This window comes from Nestor notabilis, unplaced genomic scaffold, assembly GCF_000696875.1.
Source record: "Nestor notabilis isolate BGI_N333 unplaced genomic scaffold, ASM69687v1 scaffold4396, whole genome shotgun sequence".
Lineage (NCBI taxonomy): Eukaryota > Metazoa > Chordata > Aves > Psittaciformes > Psittacidae > Nestor > Nestor notabilis.
In genome coordinates this window covers 120,765-144,262 of record NW_009933265.1, presented here as the reverse complement: position 1 = coordinate 144,262, position 23,498 = coordinate 120,765, and the positions used below count along the sequence as shown (strand labels likewise).

General features: G+C 40.2%; 1 protein-coding gene across 1 annotated transcript in view; it reads right to left on the bottom strand.

The window, feature by feature from the left end:
- Window positions 1-2,688: 2,688 nt before the first annotated feature.
- LOC104407486 (slit homolog 3 protein-like) overlaps window positions 2,689-23,498 on the bottom strand; it is a gene marked incomplete at its 5' end in the record, with an annotated part of 141,439 nt that continues 120,629 nt past the window's right edge. Inside the window, 6 exons of the mRNA XM_010016787.1 lie at window positions 2,689-2,764; window positions 9,136-9,207; window positions 9,391-9,462; window positions 10,580-10,648; window positions 19,911-20,043; window positions 22,639-22,802. Of these exons, the coding sequence (XP_010015089.1) occupies window positions 2,689-2,764; window positions 9,136-9,207; window positions 9,391-9,462; window positions 10,580-10,648; window positions 19,911-20,043; window positions 22,639-22,802 (586 nt within the window). The remainder of the gene's footprint in view (window positions 2,765-9,135; window positions 9,208-9,390; window positions 9,463-10,579; window positions 10,649-19,910; window positions 20,044-22,638; window positions 22,803-23,498) is intronic.

Genomic DNA, 23,498 nt, shown 5'->3' with positions numbered 1-23,498 from the left:
TAAGCTGAGCATCTTATCAAAACCACATCTGACAGGAACACCTGCTGACAGCATCCATTCCCAAAGGTTTCTTTGTGAAGTCCCTGGAGTGCCAAGGGGTCAGCTTATGTGTGGGCAGCATTTGGGAAACTGAGTTGGTTCCAGAGTTGCATGCACCAGTAGATGGTGAGCACAGCAAATGCAGGAACTGACCTCACCAAGGTCTCATTTCTACCCCAATGGATTTTGGTTTCTTTTTAAGTATCAATATATGTGGTCCTTCTGTAGAGCTGGAGCATTTTTATCATTGCCCTGGACTAAACAAGTTAAGTCATGGCTTAAATAGACGATGCTATGATTCAAGTAAATAAAGTAATACATAGGAAACAGAAGCAGTTTGTGATGCCACACACAAACCTTTCTCTACTTTTAGTGAGGTGTATCAGCTACACAGTTTGTTGTAAGTCACATTACAACGAGATGTTTACAGTGTAAATGAAATTTGGTGAACATTTTCATGCAGGCTTTAAACAGCTATGGAAAAAGTGATTGAAGTATCTGGATCTCAATGTTGTTGTTCTAATTACAGACCTATTATAAGCTATTACAAAAGATTGACTAAAATCAAGAGTTTTGCCTGTGCTACACAAATATTTCTTTGCAATTCTAAAGGTTGATTTGATACCTTATCTTCCCTCCCCCCAACTGTACGGCTGCAGAAGGCCCAGGGTGGGGATCCTGCTCACCACCTTGAGAGTCAGCCTTTCCCAGCCATCACACCTACTCTACTCCTAGCCACACAGCTTGTGTATTTACATAAAACTTTACTCTCCCCTGCATTATGAGTTTGATGAGTAGCAACTCCTCGTATAATTTTCAACACTATCCCAAGTGCATGCTTCCTCCTTGAAGATCTATATATCAGGAGGAGCTCAAAGTGAATTTATTTTCAATGATGTATGACTTTGCTTGAATAAGCACAGCTTCTTCTGGCATGTGGAAAGCAAAACCACCATGGTTGCTAAAAGTTTCAGGATCCTTTTTAAGAAATTGGAGAGCACAATTGCACTGTAAAATTCAATTGTTCAACTGTGCAAATTACACCCCAGACAGGTCTTATTTATTTTATGGATCCTATTTATTACTGTTCATTTGAGTTTTGTGTATTTTACATTTCTGGCAGCACATATATCTAAACAGAGAGACTGCAGTGATTGTATTGGGCCAAAGGGGTTTTTATCACTCCCACAGGTGAACAGTTTACCCAGGAATACTGTATCTGCACTTCATTTAAAGTAAACCCCGAGGAAAATCCAAACAAATGGGGCATGATATGTTTATCTCTTGAATTCTAAAAATACCCTCAGAAGCCAGATTCCCAGTATGGAAGGTGTCACTGTGCCTCCAAGAGGAGGTACAGGGCTTCAGCTCAGCCTTGCATTCCAAAACAACACACAAAATTACTCGACTACACTGGGAAACGTGAATAAGAAATACATTTTGTGCAGAACAAGTATTTTCTCTGACTTAGATACCAAGGTGTAAGCTTGAAACAGAGAAGGTGATTTCTCAGCTGAAGCTGAAATTGCCTAAGTTGCTCACATACAATTGCTGTCCCTACCAACCTGAGATACATTTATGTTTTGTTGTCCAGGGGGAAAGGGAGGCAGAGAGCTGTTACACAAAAAAACCAGCCTGAGAACATCCAGAAAATACATAAATATGAACTGAACCTTGTGTTCAGGTGAGTGTTCTGGAGGGCATGTTTGCATTTGCAAAGAGAGAAACAGAGATAGGAATAAAACCTGTGTTAAATGCACGCTTATCTGTTTGTATGTCTTGACACGTGTATACATCAGCATCACATCATGTGTGTGAGGGCAGCATCAGATTGAAAATATCCATATCAACTTGTGAACTAGCCACTTCACAAAATCATCTAGACATACCCAACCCCCTGGTTACTTCAGGACAATAATCAAGATACATGCTACCCCAAACTACTGTTCCTTTAAATCTACTGTCTAATGATGTGAAGTATTATCACACATTATCTCAGTGAAAAGCCATTTTCTGTTCAACTCTTTTGGCACCAACTGTTACACTTCAGGTTTATTTTGTAAGAATTGCAGCTCTTTGTTTAAAAATATCCTGGACCTCCAGGAATACAATAGTAATTTCCTGAATAAGCTTGAAATGTCTAATAATTTCTGCTAATTATGGAATGAAGTATTAATGCTGTAAAATGACCAATTTCCATATGATTAAATATATGTCTGAAATAGTGATTCATCAAGGAGTTCATATGCTGACAGCATTTCAGTATGCAAAACATATGACACTTATTAAGCAAAGAATTCACATTTGCTTAATATTTGCTCTTTGTGGGAGGTTTCCTGTCTCACTCTCAGACCATAACACACTCTGCATTTCACACAGACAATGCTGAAAGAAAGCCTTAAACACAAAGTCCACAGAGGAAGAAACTGTCACATTTGCTCATTTAGTTTTCCTGAAGAAAAATATTTTGGTAACTAATAACAACAGATTCCAGCATTTTTTTATTTCCTTTGAACAGATGCACCATGAATATCCAGAGCAGAATACAGAAAGAGAGCAAGAAGACCAGACAAGCTGTACAATCTTGAATTTGTACTGTCATGTAAACCTGAAACCCTCAGTCAAACAGATGAACCCAGGCAGAAGTACTTACAGATGGGACAGGGATACCAGGTCACTGAAAGAACCTTCGGGAACACTGGAAATATCATTTCCATGGAGTGTCCTAGAAGAGGGGAGAAGCAGGATGGATCAAACCACCATATTTTATCTGCTCCCTACAAAGGAAGGAATTAGGGCTTATGAAGGGTATTTAATTCTGTTTCTTTGAGAGTTTCTCTGAGCTTCACAACTCCTGAGCTTCCACGCTTTATTACTTCTACTTTTAGATCTTGGCATTTAAAATAATGATACCGTCGGAATTGTTGGTGAGTAATGTTTTCAATTACAAAGGTGACATACTATTTATGCTATTAACAGTGTATTGATGACAAGCAGAACCCCACATACAGACCTGTATTCTTTATAGAATCCTATTAGCCAGAAACACAGAAAAAAACAGAACAGGGAAAATAGGAACCGTGGAAGTTAAATTAAATATTGACTTCAGAATGATACTAGGAGAGAACAAGGGTCCATGAGGGCAAATATCGCTGCACCTTCACATCCTACTTTCCTATTCTTACTGTAGGAAATACCTCTTTGTGTGGTATTTTTACAATCTGTTTGACAAATACATTTATGCTGCCAGGGAAAATACTTGAAATCAGTTGTTTTAGGCCATTATTCATCCTGTGCAAAGAAACCAACATATTTCTAGCAGGGTTGTCAGGATCCTTGTGAAAGGGTTTTCCACTCTTTTCAGGACAATTGAAGCAGCCACTTTATCTCTTTTGTAAGAAATATATTTATGTGTGTGTTACATAGGTAGGTATAAATGAAAAGATTTTTCTCGCAGCTTGTAGAGCACAATACTTGTATTCAGAGTGGCAGACACAAGAGTAAAACTCATTATTTGTGATTATGTGTGGTTTTCATTGCAATTGTAACTGAAGACCCTGCTACAGAGTAGGGCACCATCACAGATGCTGTGGCAAACAGAGCTATTGTCAGACAGGAAAACATGCAGCAACAAATGAATGTGAGGGAGGGCACAGGATGCTGGGGGTGACAACTGCATGAAACCCATCCACAAGATACACAATCATGTAAGATTTGATTTAATTTGATTTGTAAATAAAATCAGCTACTCAGCTGCTGCATCCTCTGTATCAGTAGATAACCATCTGGTAAAACAATAGCATAGAGAAAAATAGTTATAGTTTATTCTAATTTTTCTAGTTTGCATGTCACTGCATAGCAGTTTACTACTACTCAAAGTAACAGACAGAAGTCATGAGGAGCCAACAAGAGTCGATGCTGCTGGATCTCTCTAGCTGGTGTTTTGGTTTTTTTAAACAAAAGTTGGTAGAAAACTTATAAAGGAAAAGAACATCAATATTTTAAAATTGTATTTTCTTTTGCACTTCTCCCCTGAGCTGGTTCAGTTCTAGCAAACTCCTGTATTCTTTATGGTCTCTTTCCCAGGTCCAGGAATTACTGTCAGTGCTCCGGACGTGGCAGAGGAGGGTGGAAAACAGAAACCTGCTGTCAGCTTTGTAGCAGTTCTTTCCCTGGAGTCATTTATTTTCTAACTCACCTGGTGATTTGTGGAACACAGCATCACATGTTATCTTTTATTTCTGTGACTGTACAGACCCTTGAAAGGGTGCACACTGAGTTCATTTAAAACAAACCAAACCTGTGGGCCTATAGAAATACACAGTAGCCCCAGATGAACATAAAACCATCTGGTTTTTCATCCTTTCTTCCCCAACACCACTATAAGCTTCACTAGGATGTACATGATGCTTTATAACTCATAAATTCTTCCTTTACATACTACCTTACACCAGCATAGACACAGCAAGGAAAGCCAAACTTGCCAAGGATATACCTTGACAAACACACCTTGTCCTGCTTCCCATGAGGCTGGGCCTGCCATGGGGCTGTGAACTATGTGAGCATAAGCAATATTACCATGAGCACATTTCACAGCTGCTCACTGCAGCTGCAGTTTCTATCTTATTGTACCACAAAGCTTTTCTACAGAGCATGAAACTACAAAAACTATAGCAGAGTTATCCTGCTGGCTTCTCTCTCCAGTTCTTGATGCCAGTATACCAGAAACTTCTCCTGGTTCTGAGATTTTCTTTTAAGCACATCTAGGTTTTGGCTATTAATAATAATACTGGCATCTAAGGATAGATGTCCAAGCAATTCATCTGCACAGGAAGGATATGAGCTCCCACACAGTTACTCCAGATAAAGCACACTCACTGATTCTATACTGAATGACCAACTGACTGAGACATACCCCACAGCTTTTAAATGAGGGGTATTTTTTTTTGGTATGAGGATGCAAGATAAGGCCTGGTCAAAAACTTGTCATCCAAGTGTTTCCTCCTGCAGTGAAATGAGCATATTTAAATAAGCAGCCACACAGAATGAGCCTATATTCTGATATTCTGAACTACTTAAAGATGTGCAAGACAATTCTCTCTGAACAGACAGCAGAACTTTATCTTCCTGCCAGATCAGTTGCATGTATTCTGTGAAGGGGTGCATTTTCTTTCCTAGATGCCTTGAAAACTTCTTCCAAGTGAAGGTGAACAATGACAAAACCATTTCTCTGTGACAAGGTAAACTCATCACAAATACAAACACATTTAGTATGAATGGCTTCACTACATTCTCAAACTCTGAGGTATGGTTGCTGCATTTTAATAAAAAAGATCACATCATCACCATCATCACCATCCAGCTAAAATGAAATGATAAATGCTAAAACCCTCTACACTCACAGTAATAAACAGTGGTGAGAGAATTCAACAGTGCAATAAAAACTTTTTCCTCTTGGATCAACAACAGGAATCTTAAACATTTGAAAGTTAAAGCACATACATTGATGCGTGTATTCACCCTCAAAAGCACAACTTCCAGGTATCCTTTTGTCTAACCAGTGGTAAGCAGCAGGGGTATGGATTTAAGGTGATGTGGATCTCCTCTCAGAGCACATAGGAACAAAGCACTTGAATTCTTGGAACAGAAACTTTCTTCTACATGTAATCTCACTAACTTACTACTTTGTCTTCTGTTAAGGAAATGAACATATACTTTTGGGCTGGGTTTTTTCCAGTTGTTTTTTCTTTCATTAAGTGTTCCCAGGTGCTGCCTCCCAGCCCATTGTCTCCTAACATCAGATTACTTTAGACACAAAAGGGATGCTTGTTCAGCAAACTGTAAATACAGAAATGTGGCTAAAAGCTTGACTGAGCTTGCAAAGCCACATCCCATTGAAGGCAAACACCTACAATGAACCCCAAACTCTGCAGGAAACACCACAACTGGGATGTCAGAGGAAGTGGGAAGCCACAGTGTCATTGCTCAGTGCTCAGAACAGTGATACTTCCACAGATTTATTGCATAGGTTCAAGTAATCATTATGTGATGCAAAAAAAGTCTCAAACCAAAGCCAAATCAATGCAGGATCCAACAAGGAAAGTGTATTGCAAAAATTAGTTCCAAGCTTATTAGTGGTAGCTTTATCATCACACGTATTACTATGTGTGAGCCTTGAACTACAGTAAATATCCACTGGTTTTCATTAAAACTAGAACATATTACCTTAGGAGAATATTCTGTATCTTATTTCATCTATATAATAAATATAATATAGAAAATTGTTTAGTGACCTGAGAAAGTCTTTTATTTCTGGGCTTTGCCTTTTAATTGAATCATGACAATATGTCAGAAGTTACAACATTGCATACAATAAGAATAACATTTAAAATAATCAATTCAGGTCTACCACAGACTTCTAATATTTATAATTAATTTGTCTCAATCTCAGTTTTTCTATCTGTTCACATTTAGCTTCTAAAAAGACTTGCTTTGGACAAAAAAAACACCAAAAAACAAAACAAAACAAACCAAACTGCCAACTTTTCACTGCAATAGGTTTGGCACAAAAATTACTGGTACCAACTTTTGCTTATTACAAAAACTCTTCAGGTCCTATGTTGAAACATCTCCCCAGCACACTATGGCTGCCATGAGGGATGAGACAGGTGAAGCCTGACTTAGATTAAAGGCCTGATTGTGTAAAAACACTGATACATATTCAGGCTTAAAAATCAGCACGTTGACTCTGCAGCTTTCTCAGTTGTGCTGAAAACTGTAAGAGAGGGAGGACAGGCTCAGATATCTCTCAAAGACCAACTTCATCACACAACTATGATTGTTCTGATTTTCAAATATATGTTTACTATATAGGCAAAAAGTAAAGAAAACAAAGAATTCAGAAGACACAGACGCCTGCATAAGAAGGCTCTGCTACCTTCAAAGGCATGTACAGCCAAAGGCAATGAGAGTTCTATTTTTATTAAAAAACAAAAGTGGAAATCGTTTTACTTATGTTTTCTCTTTTAAATTCCCCTGAGAATACAGATAATAAATAACTGACAATACCAGATTGCACACTGTCACTCAGAAACCATTTTCTCTCTGGAGAATTGATTTTTACTAACAACATAGATGACACGTGGCAAAAGTTGTAGCTGATACCAGAGTTTTGTGGGCCATAACAAATCAAATCAATCTGGAGGCTTCCAAATGCATGTAGCAGAGACAGAGATTCTTGTTTTGGCTTCATTTCACTCATGTTGCTCTGTGCAAGACAGGGAGGGCTTCTCCCTTGAAGAAGGAAGATATTCTTTCAATTTGATTACCAGATAATTTAAAAAAGTCAAAAGATAACAAATGCTATTAAAATATTGTCCTTTGTTTCTGTCCATATGTGGCCTTCAAGAACAGAAGTAAAAAGACAAATTGTAGGTATTGGAAGGAGTGCGACATGGTGTATCTATGCTCTAATTCAGGGCAGAGAGTCCCACACTAGCTTTAATCAAGCTTGCATATCAGAAACAGGCCAGAAGACAGCTCCATATGGAATAATTTATTTGGCCACGAATAGAATATATTCATCTGTGGCTGAATTTCAGAATTCATGTAACAGCTCGAATGTGACCATCCTAGTGCACTAGAAATCATAGTCCTAAGCCAAACTCTAAAGAACAAATACAAATCATGTATCTTTCTTGGTTTAACTAATGAAAAATGGATATCAAAATCTATCTTAAAAGTTAGGAGGCTGAAGCCTAGATATCTATTTCACCACTCAAACCACAGTGAAAGAGCTTGGCCAAAAAGCATTGCCTTATTGCTTCCACAGTTGCAGTACTGCCCACGTTAACACCTTAATCCCACGCTTAGGGAGTCAATGGACAGCAGCTGCTGCTGTTCAAACCACAGTAGAAACTTCATGCAGAAGTAGAAACTTCTGCATGTGAAGTAATAGTTTCACAGGACTCAGAAAATACTCTTCAGCTCCTCAGTCCTGACCTTTCAGTGTTCAAAGACCTCTCTCTTTCAGCAAACTGAATAATCCCAGAACCATAAGCTATTGAATTTATTTGCTTTCAGTTGACCGTGCAAGTAATTATGACCCACTTGTCTTGCTGGGCAGTGGGGAAGAAGGTGGCTTCTCCACCCTGTCCTGACAGCAGCACATGGGGTAATATGTCCACACAAACAACTAAGCACACCCAGCCTAGGGTTTGTTTCTGATGGGGCAGATGTGGAGTGGGAGACAGTATACAGGAGACTGAAGCAGGAGTCAGTCCAGCAGATGTCTAAGAAAAGCTGGCAAGGGGCTGCTTGCTGCAAGGAACAGGCCCACATCCCATACTGAAACAATGTAAAGATGACTTTCAGAAGAAACTGTAAGCAGATTGTTCAATTCAGAAAACTGCTGAAAGCAGCTATGCTGGAAAAAGTGCAGAAAAGGATCTCCAGAGAAAGAAACCACATGGACACCTCTGAGTATGCCACCAGTCAACGTGAGGTGAAATTTCATTCACAACTTAACAACATTAGAGACAGCATTACTGGTGCCTAGCCACTCACTTACTTGTTTTAGTGGGGGTTCTTCTATCTTACCTTCAGAAGATTGCATTTTTATGTAAACCTTGCCTGCAGAAATCTGAATTAATACACAATATGCTAAATATTCAGCAGGTTTCAGTAAAGACAGTCTCATTAAAGCATCCAATAGAAACTTACACTCTAAAACATGATCAATTTTTCACAAAAAGTCCTTTCCTGTGGGGCACCCAAACATTGTTTAAGCAGAAGAGACAAACAGACCTTATGCAGTCTCTTGGAGGCCTGTTTTCATGATAGTTCTTGTTCCTGAACTATCAGAGGAAAGACATTTATCTTGCAAATGTGTAATTGCTTCTTTTCAAGGTTTAGCATTCACCTGCATTAGTCATTACCGGACATATTGCACCCAAGTACAAGTACATTGAAGCTAATTGTGTGAAAATATTTATGACTACTGGATCAAGTGAAAGCCATCTGCTCATTAAACACCTCCTGCCACCAACAGCATTCTAATAAGCTGCAACTCAGCTGCATCGAAGAAGTGGTACTTACAGCACTCGAAGAGACCTGAGCCCATTGAAGGCGTGGACTGGAATGCACCGGAGTCTATTGTAACTCAAGATGCTGGAAAAACGATAAACCAGAATAACAATATTCTATTTTTGTTGATTATTTCACTACCAACTCAAACATAAAGCAGCATGGAAAGCCACATGCTTAAGGAACAAAATATATACTAATTGTTCAACACCTAAGATGGTATCTGAAAAGCAATTACAACCGTTACCAAGACTTTGGACTACTTACAGTGTTGACAACTGAGTCATGTTGCTGAAGGTATGATTGGCCAATACACTTATGCTGTTGTTGCTCAAATCACTGAAGAAACACATAGAGAAAATATAATGAATTGAGAAATAAAGTATTTTTTAAAGATTACAGAATATCTGCACAGCAAAATGCTTGAAGCAATTAAAAAGTCACATATTATAATACTGATGTATTTTGTAACCAACCCTGAAAAAGCGCTAAAAGCAAAGCCCATTAGACTCCCCTGAAAAGCCTCAGTCAGAAATATTAAGGCCTATTTCCAGCATAAAGCATTCAAAAAAGAAAATATCAGTGCATACAAGCAATATTTTTGAAGAAGGATAAACAATAAATGATACAAGCACAAGTGAATATCTACTGTACCAACTTGCTTTGCAAAGTATCACAGAACATTTCCATATGTTCTTCACATTGACAGCTACTAGAACAAAATGTCATTTTTCACTTTGAAAAAGTCTTTTAGGCTCAAATAGAACATTTTGGTTTGTTGTGTTCTCCCTTGAAAAACAAAATCAGAAATGTTTCCAAAAACCCCCACTCTTTTAAAACAGGATTCCAGTTTTCCTTCCGTATTTTGGTCTGAAATTGTTCTGCCCATTTGACTGGAGTATCTACAGAGCTGATTCTAACAGCACCTGAAAACTTCTCATAAATTGTTCAGCTAAGAAGTTTCATTCCTGTGTATCTCAGAGAGCAATTTACTGAACAAGGTCTAGTTGTGTCTCTACCTGCATGACTGTTCAGAGCAGAGACAGCTATGCAAATTTTCATTGCCTTAGCATTATAAATACTGCCTCACCTACAACAAATTAATGCCATCTCCTCTGCTAATGACCTTTACAGCCTCGCACTGATAAATCTGCCAAGTGAAACTTGCAACCTGGGTGTGAATTTAGTCCTCTCGCAGAGGCTGGAAGCTCCTGCAGAGGAAAGGGCTCTAGTGCTCTCTCTCACCTTGTTCTTTCTACACTCTTTATGAACATTTACTGGCACCAGTGGCCACTGTGAAACTTTCCCAACTTAAATTACAGAAGGGGCTTGGGGTTTGTATGGTTTTGTTTTGTTTTTTTCTTTTCCTCAAATACACATCGTTTCTGCTCCACCTACAAGCTAGTGCAGAAAGAGGCAGGTAATTTTCTTGACATTGAAACCAGGTGTTTCTTACATCAGTGTGAGGTGTCTGAAGGTGGAGAGCCCCTTTGGCACAGCAGTCAGATGGTTTCCCTCCAGGTACCTGAAAAAAGGCAGATTTGGCCATTACACAAACATGTTAACAAGAACTCCTGTCCCTCAATCTACACCATGAATTGTCACTTACAGGCACCAAGGAAATGATCTTTGATTCATTGCTCTGAAACTGTAACAGTTTCTTCTTTATGAGTGAATTATCCCACGTGCAAAGCATATTGATTTTTATCTATTTATTTATTAGGACTTGGAAGCAAATAAAGGATCTTTGGCCTACAGCAAACAGAAAAGACCATCTGGTTCTTCTATGACAGAAACTGAAGAAAGGGAGAAAAATTGTACAACTTGTGCTCTGAACTTAAACTTACCTTTAACAAGTTACTGTAAGAATGCTGACTGCTGACTGACCTTGTTAGGAGAGGTTTTGTCTTTGCACATAAGTTTCTTGTACACCCAGAACTGGGAAAGGAGCTGCACTGCCACATCTCTGTGCTGCAAAAAGTCTCACTTATTCCAGTGTCAATACAAATACCCATGAGTTTGGTGGCACATCCTTTACAGCAGTTCCTGCTATGGGATACAGGCCCTCATTATCTTTCCTTTCCAAAGTACGCTGATACAGGAGGAAAACCTGGTACAAATTGAATACTGAAGACCAAGTTCTCTTTGAATACAGGCTCCTCCTACAAGCATTAAGTGTATTTAATAAAATAGCTTGTTTTTCCAGCGTGGAAGTTGTTTGAGACACCGCTGAATGTGTCTCTATTCAGACACATGAACAGCAGGGCTAAAGCATATGGCAGCAATGAGATGTGGGGCTTCTCCTGCTTATTACAAAAAAAAGTAAGACAGAGCTGGAGTTCTTTTCCTTAACCTTGGCTTTGGGGTGAAACTGAATCCCTGGAAGATACCAGAGTAATAAGACTCCAATGGAACCTGACCACTGCAGTGCCATGACACTGTCAAGGTGACTCCAGACATCTGCCAGAAGCCATGTCTACCTGGGAGACAAACCCAACCTTCTCAGAAATAGTGTGTTAGGAGGAAGCCATTCCTGGCCGAAACCAGGACACTCCCTCCACAGGTGAGGATACAAGGTGAAGTGGTATTTCCTTTCCTTACAAGATGCTTTGGGGGAACACGTTGCTCAAAGAAGTGGTAAATGCCCCATACCTGGCAGTATTCAAGGCAAGGTTGGACAGGGCTTGGAGCAATCTGGTCTAGTGTGAGGTGTCCCTGCCCATGGCAGGGGTTGGAACTGGATGTATTTTAAGATCTCTTCCAACCCAAACTGTTCTAAGATTCTGTAATTCTATGATTTTTCCTAAGGTAGACATAGGCAATACAATTGATGCGGCATGTTTTGAAAGATAATGAAGCATAGCCAGAAAATGCAGCCCACAGACACCACAACACCCAGTGTGCTGCCTCTACTGCCAGAAATATAACCCAGTAATCATGTTAAGAATTTTTATCCCACACATACCATTTCCTTTTCTTTGGCAACAGACCTCCTTATTCTGCATTTACTATAGCAAACAATAATAAGAATAGATTATTACTGTGCTATATGTTCCTTCTCTACATTAACTGTAACAACACAGAGATGTTTGTGTAAACTAAATCCAAGAAAACTTTATTTTTACATCATTCAGAATCAGTAAACACTAGTAATTTCTTACATAATCCACTTTATAACTGTTGCATCTCCCCCTTCTGTTTCAGTACAATGCCCTCTCACCATTTTCTCCTGCTTCAGCTCTCTTCTGAACTAAACTACCCCAGGCTCATGGTGCACAGGATCCCACTGAGGCAGAGTTATTTCAGAGCATGCAGTGGAGGTGACCTTGCTCCTGCTAGGGTTAGGTCAGACTAGCAGGACCACAGGCTTTTGCATTACCAAAAGCAACATCCTTCCTTAATGGAAATCCCCCCAAGTGAACAAATTCATGTCTCCATTCATGATGATCACAAGCATCAAGTGACAACATTGCCCAGCAAACAGACCTTGCAATGTAGTGGCAGATGCTCTGCTGACACAGACCATCACAAACCAAAGCACAGGTTAAGTTACGCCACGTTTACACCTCCCATGGACATTCACATCCAGCAAGTGTAAAGTCACTTGCTTCATTTTGACTAAACTCGTTATAAATTATTTTGAAAATTGAGTTCCTTGGTGAATTCACTCATAAATTGTTACACAGAAGATCCTCAGGACTCAGGCACATATGTTACTATTTGAACAGGGCAGATCATGTCTCATTTCCCCACTCATGGTCTGTGATGGACGCAGCAAGCTGCTGGGAGCCTGTGCCTTCTCTTTCATCCCAGAAAGTCACAAATCTTAAACCCATGCACCAGGGTAGGTTAAGGTTTTAGTCTTTATTCCAAATGTAAAATCCAAGGGATTTCCAAAGGAAATCAAAAGCAGGTCATGCATTATGTATATGGAAGCTATATATGAATTTCCTTTAGGAAAGGAGACTCAACTCTTGCAATGTGTTGAAATCTTCAGAAATATATTTTCAGGATATACTCTTGTTGATCCCAATATGAAATAGCCTGCAATTTGAACGAACTGATGATGGCTAGCCAAGGCTTTCCCCCCATTTTACTCTCTCGTGCAATCGAAAGTTGAAGGTGCACATTTTATTCCAGCGCTTCATTATTCAGGCTAACAGACATGCAGACCCCTGGAGTTAAACCCCTACAGAAGATCTGTTCTGAATAGCTTTGGATTTGTACTGCAAGCAATTCCATGGTTATAGAAATGCGCTAGCAGAAAGCTGCAATGCTTCTACCAGTGGTATAATTTCTGAACAAACACACTGAAAAATTACTGCTAATATACTTCTCATGCAGACATAAGGACAATTCCCCACTGTTAAACCTCTCACTGCATTATACTAAGAATGGCAAGACTTTCTAAGCAAAAGGCATTCATTTTGAAAGCACATTTAAGTGCAATGAATGTGAAATAATCAGACTTTTATGGTGTAAGAACATGCCAAGAATCAGGAGGATTCGAGATGCAACACTGGAAGACAGTGATTGCTGCAGGGGAGCTGCTGCCTGCTGCAGGCCAGGCCTCTTATCAGAGCAGGGACAGGGGGACAGCAGCTCTGCACCTTGCTGGGCTGAAGCTGACATATGGGGGCTGGAAGGTGGACACAGGGGATCAAAGGATTATTCCTGAGGGCGAAGGGGTGCAGCCCAGTTACAAGACTCTATATGTACATATCAATAAGAAAACATGGATGAAGCTACAGATGCCCTGCCCAAACAAAACAACACAAGCCAGAACAGAATGATGCAGAGGGAAGATTGTCTTTGTAATTCTTTTCAATCCTTAGCCAAAGGAAGATGATATGCATGGCATCTGGTATGCAAATAAATACTGTCATGAATGAAAAACTTCACGCTCAGAGTCAGGTTATTAATATATAGTCAGAGTCAAGAGTGGGTGTTAGCTGCCTTAATTTAGACACACTGACTAGTATCCAAACCAAGCTCATTTGCTTCCTAAAGTCTCTAGATTCTGTAGTTTGGGTATCAGACTGGAAGTTGTTTTTTACCCATGACTGCTGCTGGGAATCCTGAAGTCTCAATAATGATTTGTAACCAAGAAGCAGTTACCAGAGCCAACACTGAAAAAAACCCAAACCAAGCCACCAAATACCAACCACTGAAGGCTTCTTCTAAACCGTGACCAAATGCTGGGACAGGTAACTGTCTGGCCAGGATGGTGGCACTGTGGGGCCTGGTCATGCCTTGCTCAGTGCCTGCACCACGGAGCCCAGTGCTCGCAGCAGCCCCAGGGCTCATCCAGCACCTTCCACACACACTAACATCACATATAAAATATTTAAAACTATGCATAAAAGTTGACAGCTGTTCGTTTTTCCAACTTGTCTATTTTTATACTGAAACCACGTGGATTGGAGGTGATATAACCACCAGCACAAGGTGCCAAAGCGTCACGTAACGATTGGAATCACTTGGAACCTTTCTTGTACTGAAATGTCTATTCAGCCATAAAGGCAAGCTCACAGCAGCAATCTGTGCTAAGAGAAGAAACTGGAGAGAGAAATCAGTTCTCAGGCAGTAATTGAAAAGGCACAAAGCCTTTCCTTTAATTTCTTTAAATATTTCATGTAGAATGCTACATTACAAAAAAGATGGTACTTGACAATTTTATGCAGGTCTAAAATTAAGTTATAGTCTGAACTTTCTGAAGCAGATACCCAAGATCCTAAAATTTTGAGGCAAGTTTCACTTCCTAAAACTGGTGGTCTGGAAGAGAATTGGGCTGTGAAAGATAGAACATCCACAAAGCATGAATTTCAAGAGCTTCAATTACAGTTTCTTGAGAAGAAACAAAATTCTAGTACAGATCTAGGTACAAATCTGGATCTTGAATGTGCTTAACTTTTGGCAGCTCTGGATTTTGCTGTATTTGTACATCAGATCCCAACCTACAAGTCTGACGCACAGAAACATGGCTGTGCTTGGAAGAAAAGTGAAGCCCTAAAATTAAACTCACCTTCCGTTTCTATTGGTGCTAAAGTCACCTTTCTGATACGTACTCAAACTTCAGTCAGTCACTGAATACATTATTTGATAGTACTGATACAATTTACTTTTTCTAAACTATCAAATTTGAAATGCAGATTTAAGTCCTTTATTTCCCCTGTAACTAAAGTATCCTTCTACAGAACTATCCATTCTCTCAATGAGAAGATTTTCCTCTGCAGTGAATTAAGCAGGCTGTAAAACCTTTTACGACATGGGACTATGCAAGACCAAGCTTTGATATAAATTGTTTTTCTCCCTTATTATCAAAGGAAAAGTCACTGAATTCTGTGTTAAGGGTCAGTGTATAAAAGTATTTGCATTCTCAAGCAGATGATTTTCATCAGATATCTCACTTCAGAGTTATCCCTTTGATCAAGAGCAGTAGAGGCATACTGAAAAATGCAACTAAATGGTTACAATATTCTACATGTACCATAACTAACAGCTTAGAACACATCTATTGCAGCCGTTTGCATGGCCCAAGTATGAGCTGCTATTTTTTGTCACAAGTCAAGAGAAACCACAAGCGCCTTGTTGGAAGATGGAAAGGAGGGTTGAGATTGGTGGGAAATACCTCCACATAGATGCGACAGCAAATTTATGGGAAGTGATTGTCAAAATCCTCTGGCAAGTGGAGATACAGCTGAATAAAGGTGCTGTGCTAAGGCTGAGGCAGCAACAGGCAGCAAACTAGAGGTGGGAGCTGAAGAGCTTCAAGACAGTTGAGTGGATCTCTGCTAGGAGCCACTTGTGAAAACTGTTGTGCCATGTACTGAATAAGCCTGGAGGCTAAATGAACCTACCAAAAGCACACATGGGAATGAGAAGGTTTGTGAGGAGAGAAAGAGAAATAGTAAAAGGAATGCAAATACTAGTATGTATTAACATACATGGAAAGAGAAAGGATCACTAACAATGATGTATGGATGCAGGTTTTTCCTAACAATCCCATCAGTGCTATCATACAGTTCAGTGTCGAAACAACATTTGGAGCGTAGAGATGACATGATTAGTACATATTTATTCTAAAATACACCAGGCTTATTATGTTACAGCTTATGCACACGCCATCCACATTAACTGCCTCCAATGTTTTTCCCCAGTGCAAAATATTATTTGCTGTAGGTCCATAAAAGCAGCTGGATGCTGTCAGATAAGACTTTATTAGAAATAGACTCTACTTTTGTGAAAATAAAAAAAAAATATAAAAGAGAAAAACCTAGTGCTAGCATGCTTAAGTAATACGGAAAACGAAAAAGAGCATGGGAAAGTTAGGTCAAACAGATTTGGGGGTGTGGGTGGGGAATAAAGAAAAGGAAGGCCTGAAACACTAAGCAGCAGCAAGGCTAAGTTCCAAACTAGCTCATTGCATCAACATTTTACTTCTGAACATCTGGACTAGAAAACTGAGTATGTTCAAAAAACCCCAAGGCTTCTCTTCAGAGCAAGCACAGTGGGAAACAAAGTAGGCAGTACGTAAATATACGGCAAAGGAATTTGTAAGAAACAACGTAATACTTCCCTATTCCCAAGAAGCTGAAAGAGGGCTTGCCCATGATGACAGGGTCTTGTGAAGGAATAGCTGGAAAACAGTAACTTCTTGCATCATCATCCCTCTAAAAAGCTTGGAGACCTAGTGATCTTTTCAACTCTATTCTAGATGGAAGGTTTCTCTGCCAAGGTAATCCCTCCTCCCAAGGGTGGTACAAACCAAACACAGGGATGTCTCCTGCCATTCCAACCTCTAAATGTGAAGGAGATAATGGTTTTCACATGTTTTGTCTATATAAACATCCAAAACAGAAACACAGGAAGAAAGTTGGGAGGAGTGAGCCTGTGTCTCCAGTCTACCATGTAATAAAACATTGCTGGGGATCTTTTTTGCTGAGCTTAGGTACAGGGAAATTTGATCCAGCAAAGGGTAATGTTTTCCCTGTGTGCCTGTGCAAGAGGTACGTTCATTTTTGTATGTTGCTATTTAATACCTGTTACAATGAAAAAAAATGCTGTTTAAGGCTATTTTAAGACCTTTAAGAGAATTTAAAAGAACTTCTGAGAAGGCTCTATTCAGACATAACAGACTGGTTTATCTAGATACACGGCAGTTCTTTTTCTTTAACCATGTTGTGCAAAACCACACTGCAGTTTAATCAACAGCACTGCAGCTAATGTGCCTTGCAGATAAATATATCGATAATGGAAGTTTGTAAATGTCAGACCAGTACATTCATAAAGATTTCACTAAAATGCTCCCCTGCATCACAGAATCACTGAATCAACTGGGATGGAAAAGACCTTTAAGATCATCAAGTCCCTGCTAAGGCCTCCACAGGGAGGGAGCTGTGGGCTACCAGGACAAGAGGCTTTTTTACACCCTTGTCCTCCTCTTGGCATCACTTCTGTTCTTCATGATCCTGGTTTTCTGCGAGTGCCTGCTGGGAGCAGGGAGACCCCAGCACACTGCCCAGAGGTCTGACATGAGAGCATGGAAGGGGAGACAGGCAGCATGGGTTGCAATAACCCAGGGCAAGGGTTCTTAATCTATCTGAGCACCTGAATGCTGTATCGGTGAGAAAGGAGAAGACATCCCTGCCCTGGAGGCTGCTGTGGCTCTCTCAAGCCATGCAAAAGCCGTGGCATCTTCTGCAGCAAGTAACTTACGCACTTCCTGGCTTCAAGTGCTAAACAGATATCCACTGCCACCACAGAAACAAACCAGCTGTAAGATTATAAGCCTTAGGACACAGTTCAAGGGACCCAAGACTGCCTTAGGGAAATGGAGGTATTTTGGTGTAAGGACTGCAAATAGTTTGAACAAGATCCATGTCTTTTACCCTGTGCCCAGGGTTCTCTCTGCCAAGTTATAGCTGTCCTCAAAGCAAAGCAAGAGGTGGGGTTCCACAGACAATGCTGTTTACGACAGCAGCAATGACAAATCTCAAACACAGAACAATAAAAACACTTAAATTCATGCCAGCAACTTGAGAGGTAGGCGATATAATCCCTTCTAGATTATGGGCAGTACCTTATCTCAGTCTGGAAGCAGAAGGCAGGCAAGTAAGACTGACTTTTTTTTTAATATGTGTAATTTATTTCATCCTTGTCACAGTTTCCACAGAGACATGACATTTTTAGTGTCAGTACCTGCAGCTCATCTTTTGGTATAGATACAAATAAGGAGCTCAGTTTATGTTGGTTGAGAGGAGAGTGAGATCAGGATTGAATTTTGAGACAGTTGGGACAGATTCAAGGTTATATTTGCGGGACATGAAATATTCAGAGCCAGCCAGGCCATGGCTGACTGTGTTCTGCTGACACATTTCTGGATTGAAAGCAGAAAGCTGAACTAGAGGCTTGCCCAGCCAAGAGGCTCCTACTGAAGAAGACAGTCACGTAAACTCCAACGAACTCAAACTGCTCAGTTCCAGGCTATTGCCTCATTTGCCAAGAAATAGCTGAAGAAATATAGCAGTTTTCAAGAACGTGAGATTAATTTCACTCTTTTTGTGAAAGCTATGCCACCAGTGTATCAGATAGTATCAGTAAAACTCAATATGCAAAACTGAAATAGAAAAACTTCTCATGTGGCAGTGGCAATCAAAGTAACATCTGTGAGATCTTACTGTTGGCAAGTCATATTTGAATGCAATGAAACCTGAACAAGAACAGAGCAGAAACCACCTTGCAGGCTTTTTATCACTGATGGAAATATATAAGGGAATGCAGGCCAGGCCAGGACTTATCTTTTAATTCAAACCAGTATTAACCATGCCCTGGTCAACAGTGTCTCAAGGACATATGCTCCTCACTCAGCAACAGTCTTATATTTGACTACACCACCAGTAAAAACAGAGCAAACTTCATTCTCCCACCGTGAAGAGATTAAAATATGCACTTCATTCACCAGCTGCCTTGTTACTAAAGAGTAAAAACAATACTAGACACAAAAAAATGGCAGAATCAGATTATAATTCATTACAAAATTCACTGAACATACCAACTAACTCAACCAAGTACTTTCACATAGAAATGTTGATGAGATTGTAACTAGTTTCAGTAACGACTCACCTGGGATAGATTTGAATAAGGACCTGAAGGGGAAAAGCTCAGTGTTTCTATTGCCAACTGTTAAGCCAAGCAGTTCCACCAGTGTGTTTTCTTTCCATGGAAAGAACCAAAATCCAGTATAAAGTCATAGCGAGGGGTAGATGAAAAAGACAACTAGAAAGACGGCTCTCAACTAGGATGAATTTACTTTACAATTTAACGTAATTATCTGATATTTTAGCCATTTCATGAGGTTTGGAGGAAAGAATTCATTGTTTGTTTCCACCACTGGCTTTCTTTTCCCCTTTTTTTAACCTCCTCAGAGGATAATTAGCTCACAGCTGGGTAAGTCAGGAATATACTTTCATCATCCTTTCAAATTGCCTGTTGTGAGCTTGGGCTTTTCAGAAGCACTACAGCATTATTTGAAACTCATATATGCATTTGTTCCCTGCACACAGAATTAATAGGTACAAGGATAGATAAACTCTGTTCCCATTATAGAGCAATGTATTCAGTCAAGGGACAAATATAAAAATAACAGCGAAAACATATGGAAAGCACCAAAGCACAAAACACCAGTCGCTGAAGTCAAAGGTGAAAACCCCAAGGATCTACAAAGCCTCACTATGATGTAATTTCATTAACTTCTCACGAATGAAGCTGTGTAAAAGGTAACTTACAGCTCAGTCACGTCTTTGGGAATTCCTTTGGGCAATATCCGCAGCCCTTTGTTGCTGCAGCGTACCACTGAGTCCACACAGGTACACTGGGAAGGGCAGGGAGGTGAAAGCAAGCAGCTGCTTTCTTCATTACCTGCAGTGGAAGAGAAACGGAGCATTAGGAAGGCAGCTTTACAGCCCAAAGTCATGCACCTTGAAGACAACTGCTTATGAGGACCAAGGTGGAACATCCCTGCATCCAGGGTAATCATCACAATAAAGTAGATCCAATGCTTTGGATCAAGCTGCCTTCATACACATTCTTCAGGCAACATGAACAATGGTTCAAAACCCAAATAAATAGATTTTCCAATGAATGTTTTTTTCCAAGGAATGTCTACTTCTCTCTAGTTTTGCAAATTACAGTAAAATCAGTTATGTGAATCCCAAATCCTCCCCCAGCTCCAATGTACTAGATGAAATGCAGAACTTGACCAGAACATTGGCCTTAAATTCATCTAGACAGAAGACATCTGCTATCTACTCTGCTTTAGGAGGATCTTTTTTAAATTCAGCTTTTTAGCTGTTTATTTTTTCCTTTTTAAAGTCAGCCTGGCACTTCATTTATCATCTGAATTGTAAAACCTCATTGTTTTTGACAAGGATAACCAGGCAAAGAACAAACTGAGCAGCATACTTCCAACTGCTGGTGATCCATCTGTGCAGACATAAAAATATCTACTTTCTCCAAAAGTGGTTTCAAAGGTCCATAAACAGCAGATTAAATCTTGTAACAGAAGAACAATGGGCTTTCTGCAGAAGAAACCAACTCTTTGAAGTTAAGAACATTAAAGCATGCATTTTCCCTAAAAGCAACAGGCTTTGCAAAGCATAAGGCAAATGCATGCTACAGTGCCATGATGTGTACGAAAGGAAACACTTAGTGGCACATTCTCTAGATGACAGTGAGAGGAACCGCACAACTGCTGGTGAGTGCAGGCAGCCTGAGCTGACCTGCATGGAGACACAGTGCTTCAACCCATGAGCACACACCAGCTTGCTTTAACTTTGTTTTAACCCCTGCAAGGACTAATTGAGACAGATCTGTTTCCTTTGCTCTGCTGGAAGTGCTCATGAGCACTGAGATGATAGAATAAGACTGCAAATCCTGATGCAAGATAACAAAATTACCCACCAATGTATGGGTAGGGAATTGTTTGTACTCAGAGGGATGGAGGAGCACAACCAGCCTAAGTCTTTCATAAACCTGCAGGAAGAGAATGTTTCTTCAGCATATTCAATTTTCCCCTAAGCTCCGTGTGTTACACCCTGTCACCATCTACCTTCCATTCACCACGGCTGTCTGAGTGACTCTATGATAGTGAAAGCTCCCAAGTGTGGAATGTCATTCTGTGGGCTAGGATTGATTTATTTATTTCTCCTGAAGTAAAATAAAATAATTCTTTACTGACTAAACTGGAGTCCTTAGAGCTCTGAGCCCAAGCTCCAGGGCCTGTTGCCAGATTGCACAACTGGGACAGGAATTCATTTCCACTCTAAGTAGGAAACTTCTATCACCCTCATGGTCTCTGTAGAGCTATGACTTAACTGCAGTTCCACCATATCTGGTCTTAACAGGCAATCACAGCCTGCAAGTCAAGTTAGTCATGCAGTTATCAGTCAGTTTTTCTCCTTACTATTCTCTTTAAAATCTACTTGATCAGAAGACAAAGAACTACCTGGAGAATGAAAGAAATGTCAGGATTTTTCTTTTTCTTTTTTTTGTAAAATCTATATGGATTCAGCAAAGCATCACTGAGTCATTTCAAATACTATCGTGGCTTAAGCCCAGCCGGTAACTCAGAACCACGCAGCTGCTCACTCACTCCCCAACCTTTCTTCCCCCTGTTGCTCCCGGAGGGATGGGGAGGAGAATCAGAGGAATGTAACTCCCATGGGTTGAGACAACAGCTCTCCAGTAACTAAGGTATAATACAAACCACTGCTGCTACCAATAATAATGATAAGGGAAATAACAAGAGGAGAGGATACAATAGCTCACCAACCACCAACCAATACCCAGCCTGACCCGAGCAGCGATCTGGGCCTTGCAGGTAACTCCTCCCCAGTTTATATACTGGGCATGACGTGCTGTGGTATGGAATACCCCTTTGGCCAGTTTGGGTCAGGCGTCCTGTCTCTGCTTCCTCCTGGCTTCCCCTCCTCTCTGGCAGAGCATGAGACTGAAAAGTCCTTGGTCAGAGTAAACATTACTGAGCAACAACTAAAAACATCGGTGTTATCAGTGTTGTTCCCAGGCTGAAAGTCAAAAACACAGCACTGCACCAGCTACTAAGAAGGAGAAAAATGACTGCTACTGATGAACCACTTTTTTTTCCCTGTATTCACACTTGTTATTGGTGAAACTGAACAGTATCCAGAACTAAAAGACTTTCCAAGCAAGCACTGTTCCCGCTGGCTTCACAGTTTTAACGAAGTGTATGAATAAGGAAGTGGGAGGAAGGGCCAGGATCACACCAGGATTACACAAAGGAGAGCATTTGTCTAGAATAAATTTGTTCTTATATTTAGGCGTAGATAAGTAGAAATTCAGAAGCTGGAAATCAAGAACTAAAATGAACTCCAGGTAGGGAACAATGATCTCTTCAGCTCTAGATGGCTCTCTTCCTCATCAGTGCTCACAAAGGTGCCAACATGATCATACTTCTGAAGAACTGTTTTTTCTTACCGTCACAGGTGAAGTCCTGGACATCTACATCTTGGATTGGAATATCCTTTAAGAAAAAGGGTTTCAAGCAGCGTGGATTTCCACTGACAATTCTCTTCTTCCTCAACCATTTTCCCAGCCAGGCCAAATGGCAGTTACAATTAAAGGAGTTAGCCAGCAAATTACTGAAATGGAACAAAACATAATTGCATCAAACATGAACATACAGAAATACAGAAATACCTACATAAAGATGATGGGTTCCAAATCCAAGCTTTTTCCTGACATCTGTTTCTCTGAGATCCTCCTCTTTTCTACAGATCAGGGAAGTTCTATGCAGGCTTCAGACTAGGACTAGGGTTGTAATTAAAAAATATGCATATATATATGTTTATAAACCAAAATACACACTGCTACAACTAATATTTAGAGATATTGACACCACTATCAGGGCTGTATTTACAGTGGATTTCAACCCAAGCTACCACTCACATGCAAGTCAAACTCACCTCACACATTGCACCCACAAATGCATGATTTTCAACAGGATCACTTGGGGTAATGCCATGGAAAAGTTTAACACTGAGCTACATGTACCACTCCCCATGTGGCTTAGCACACTGGTCCTGGCCCCAGTGTGCTCATGCTTCCCACTCACCTGTATTACAGTCCATACAAACCAGTGCCAGAGGTAGCCACTGGCAACCTGAATTTGGGTTTCCTATTGAAACAGTAAAGATAGCACTCTGTATGCACAAATATACATATAAAAAGCAGCACTGTTATCTTAGACCACTTCTTACAAAGCTTTCTACAGTCAGAATCTGCTCTACTGGCTGATTCACTGCAATCTACCCTCGTTGCAGCCTCGCTGCAACTGT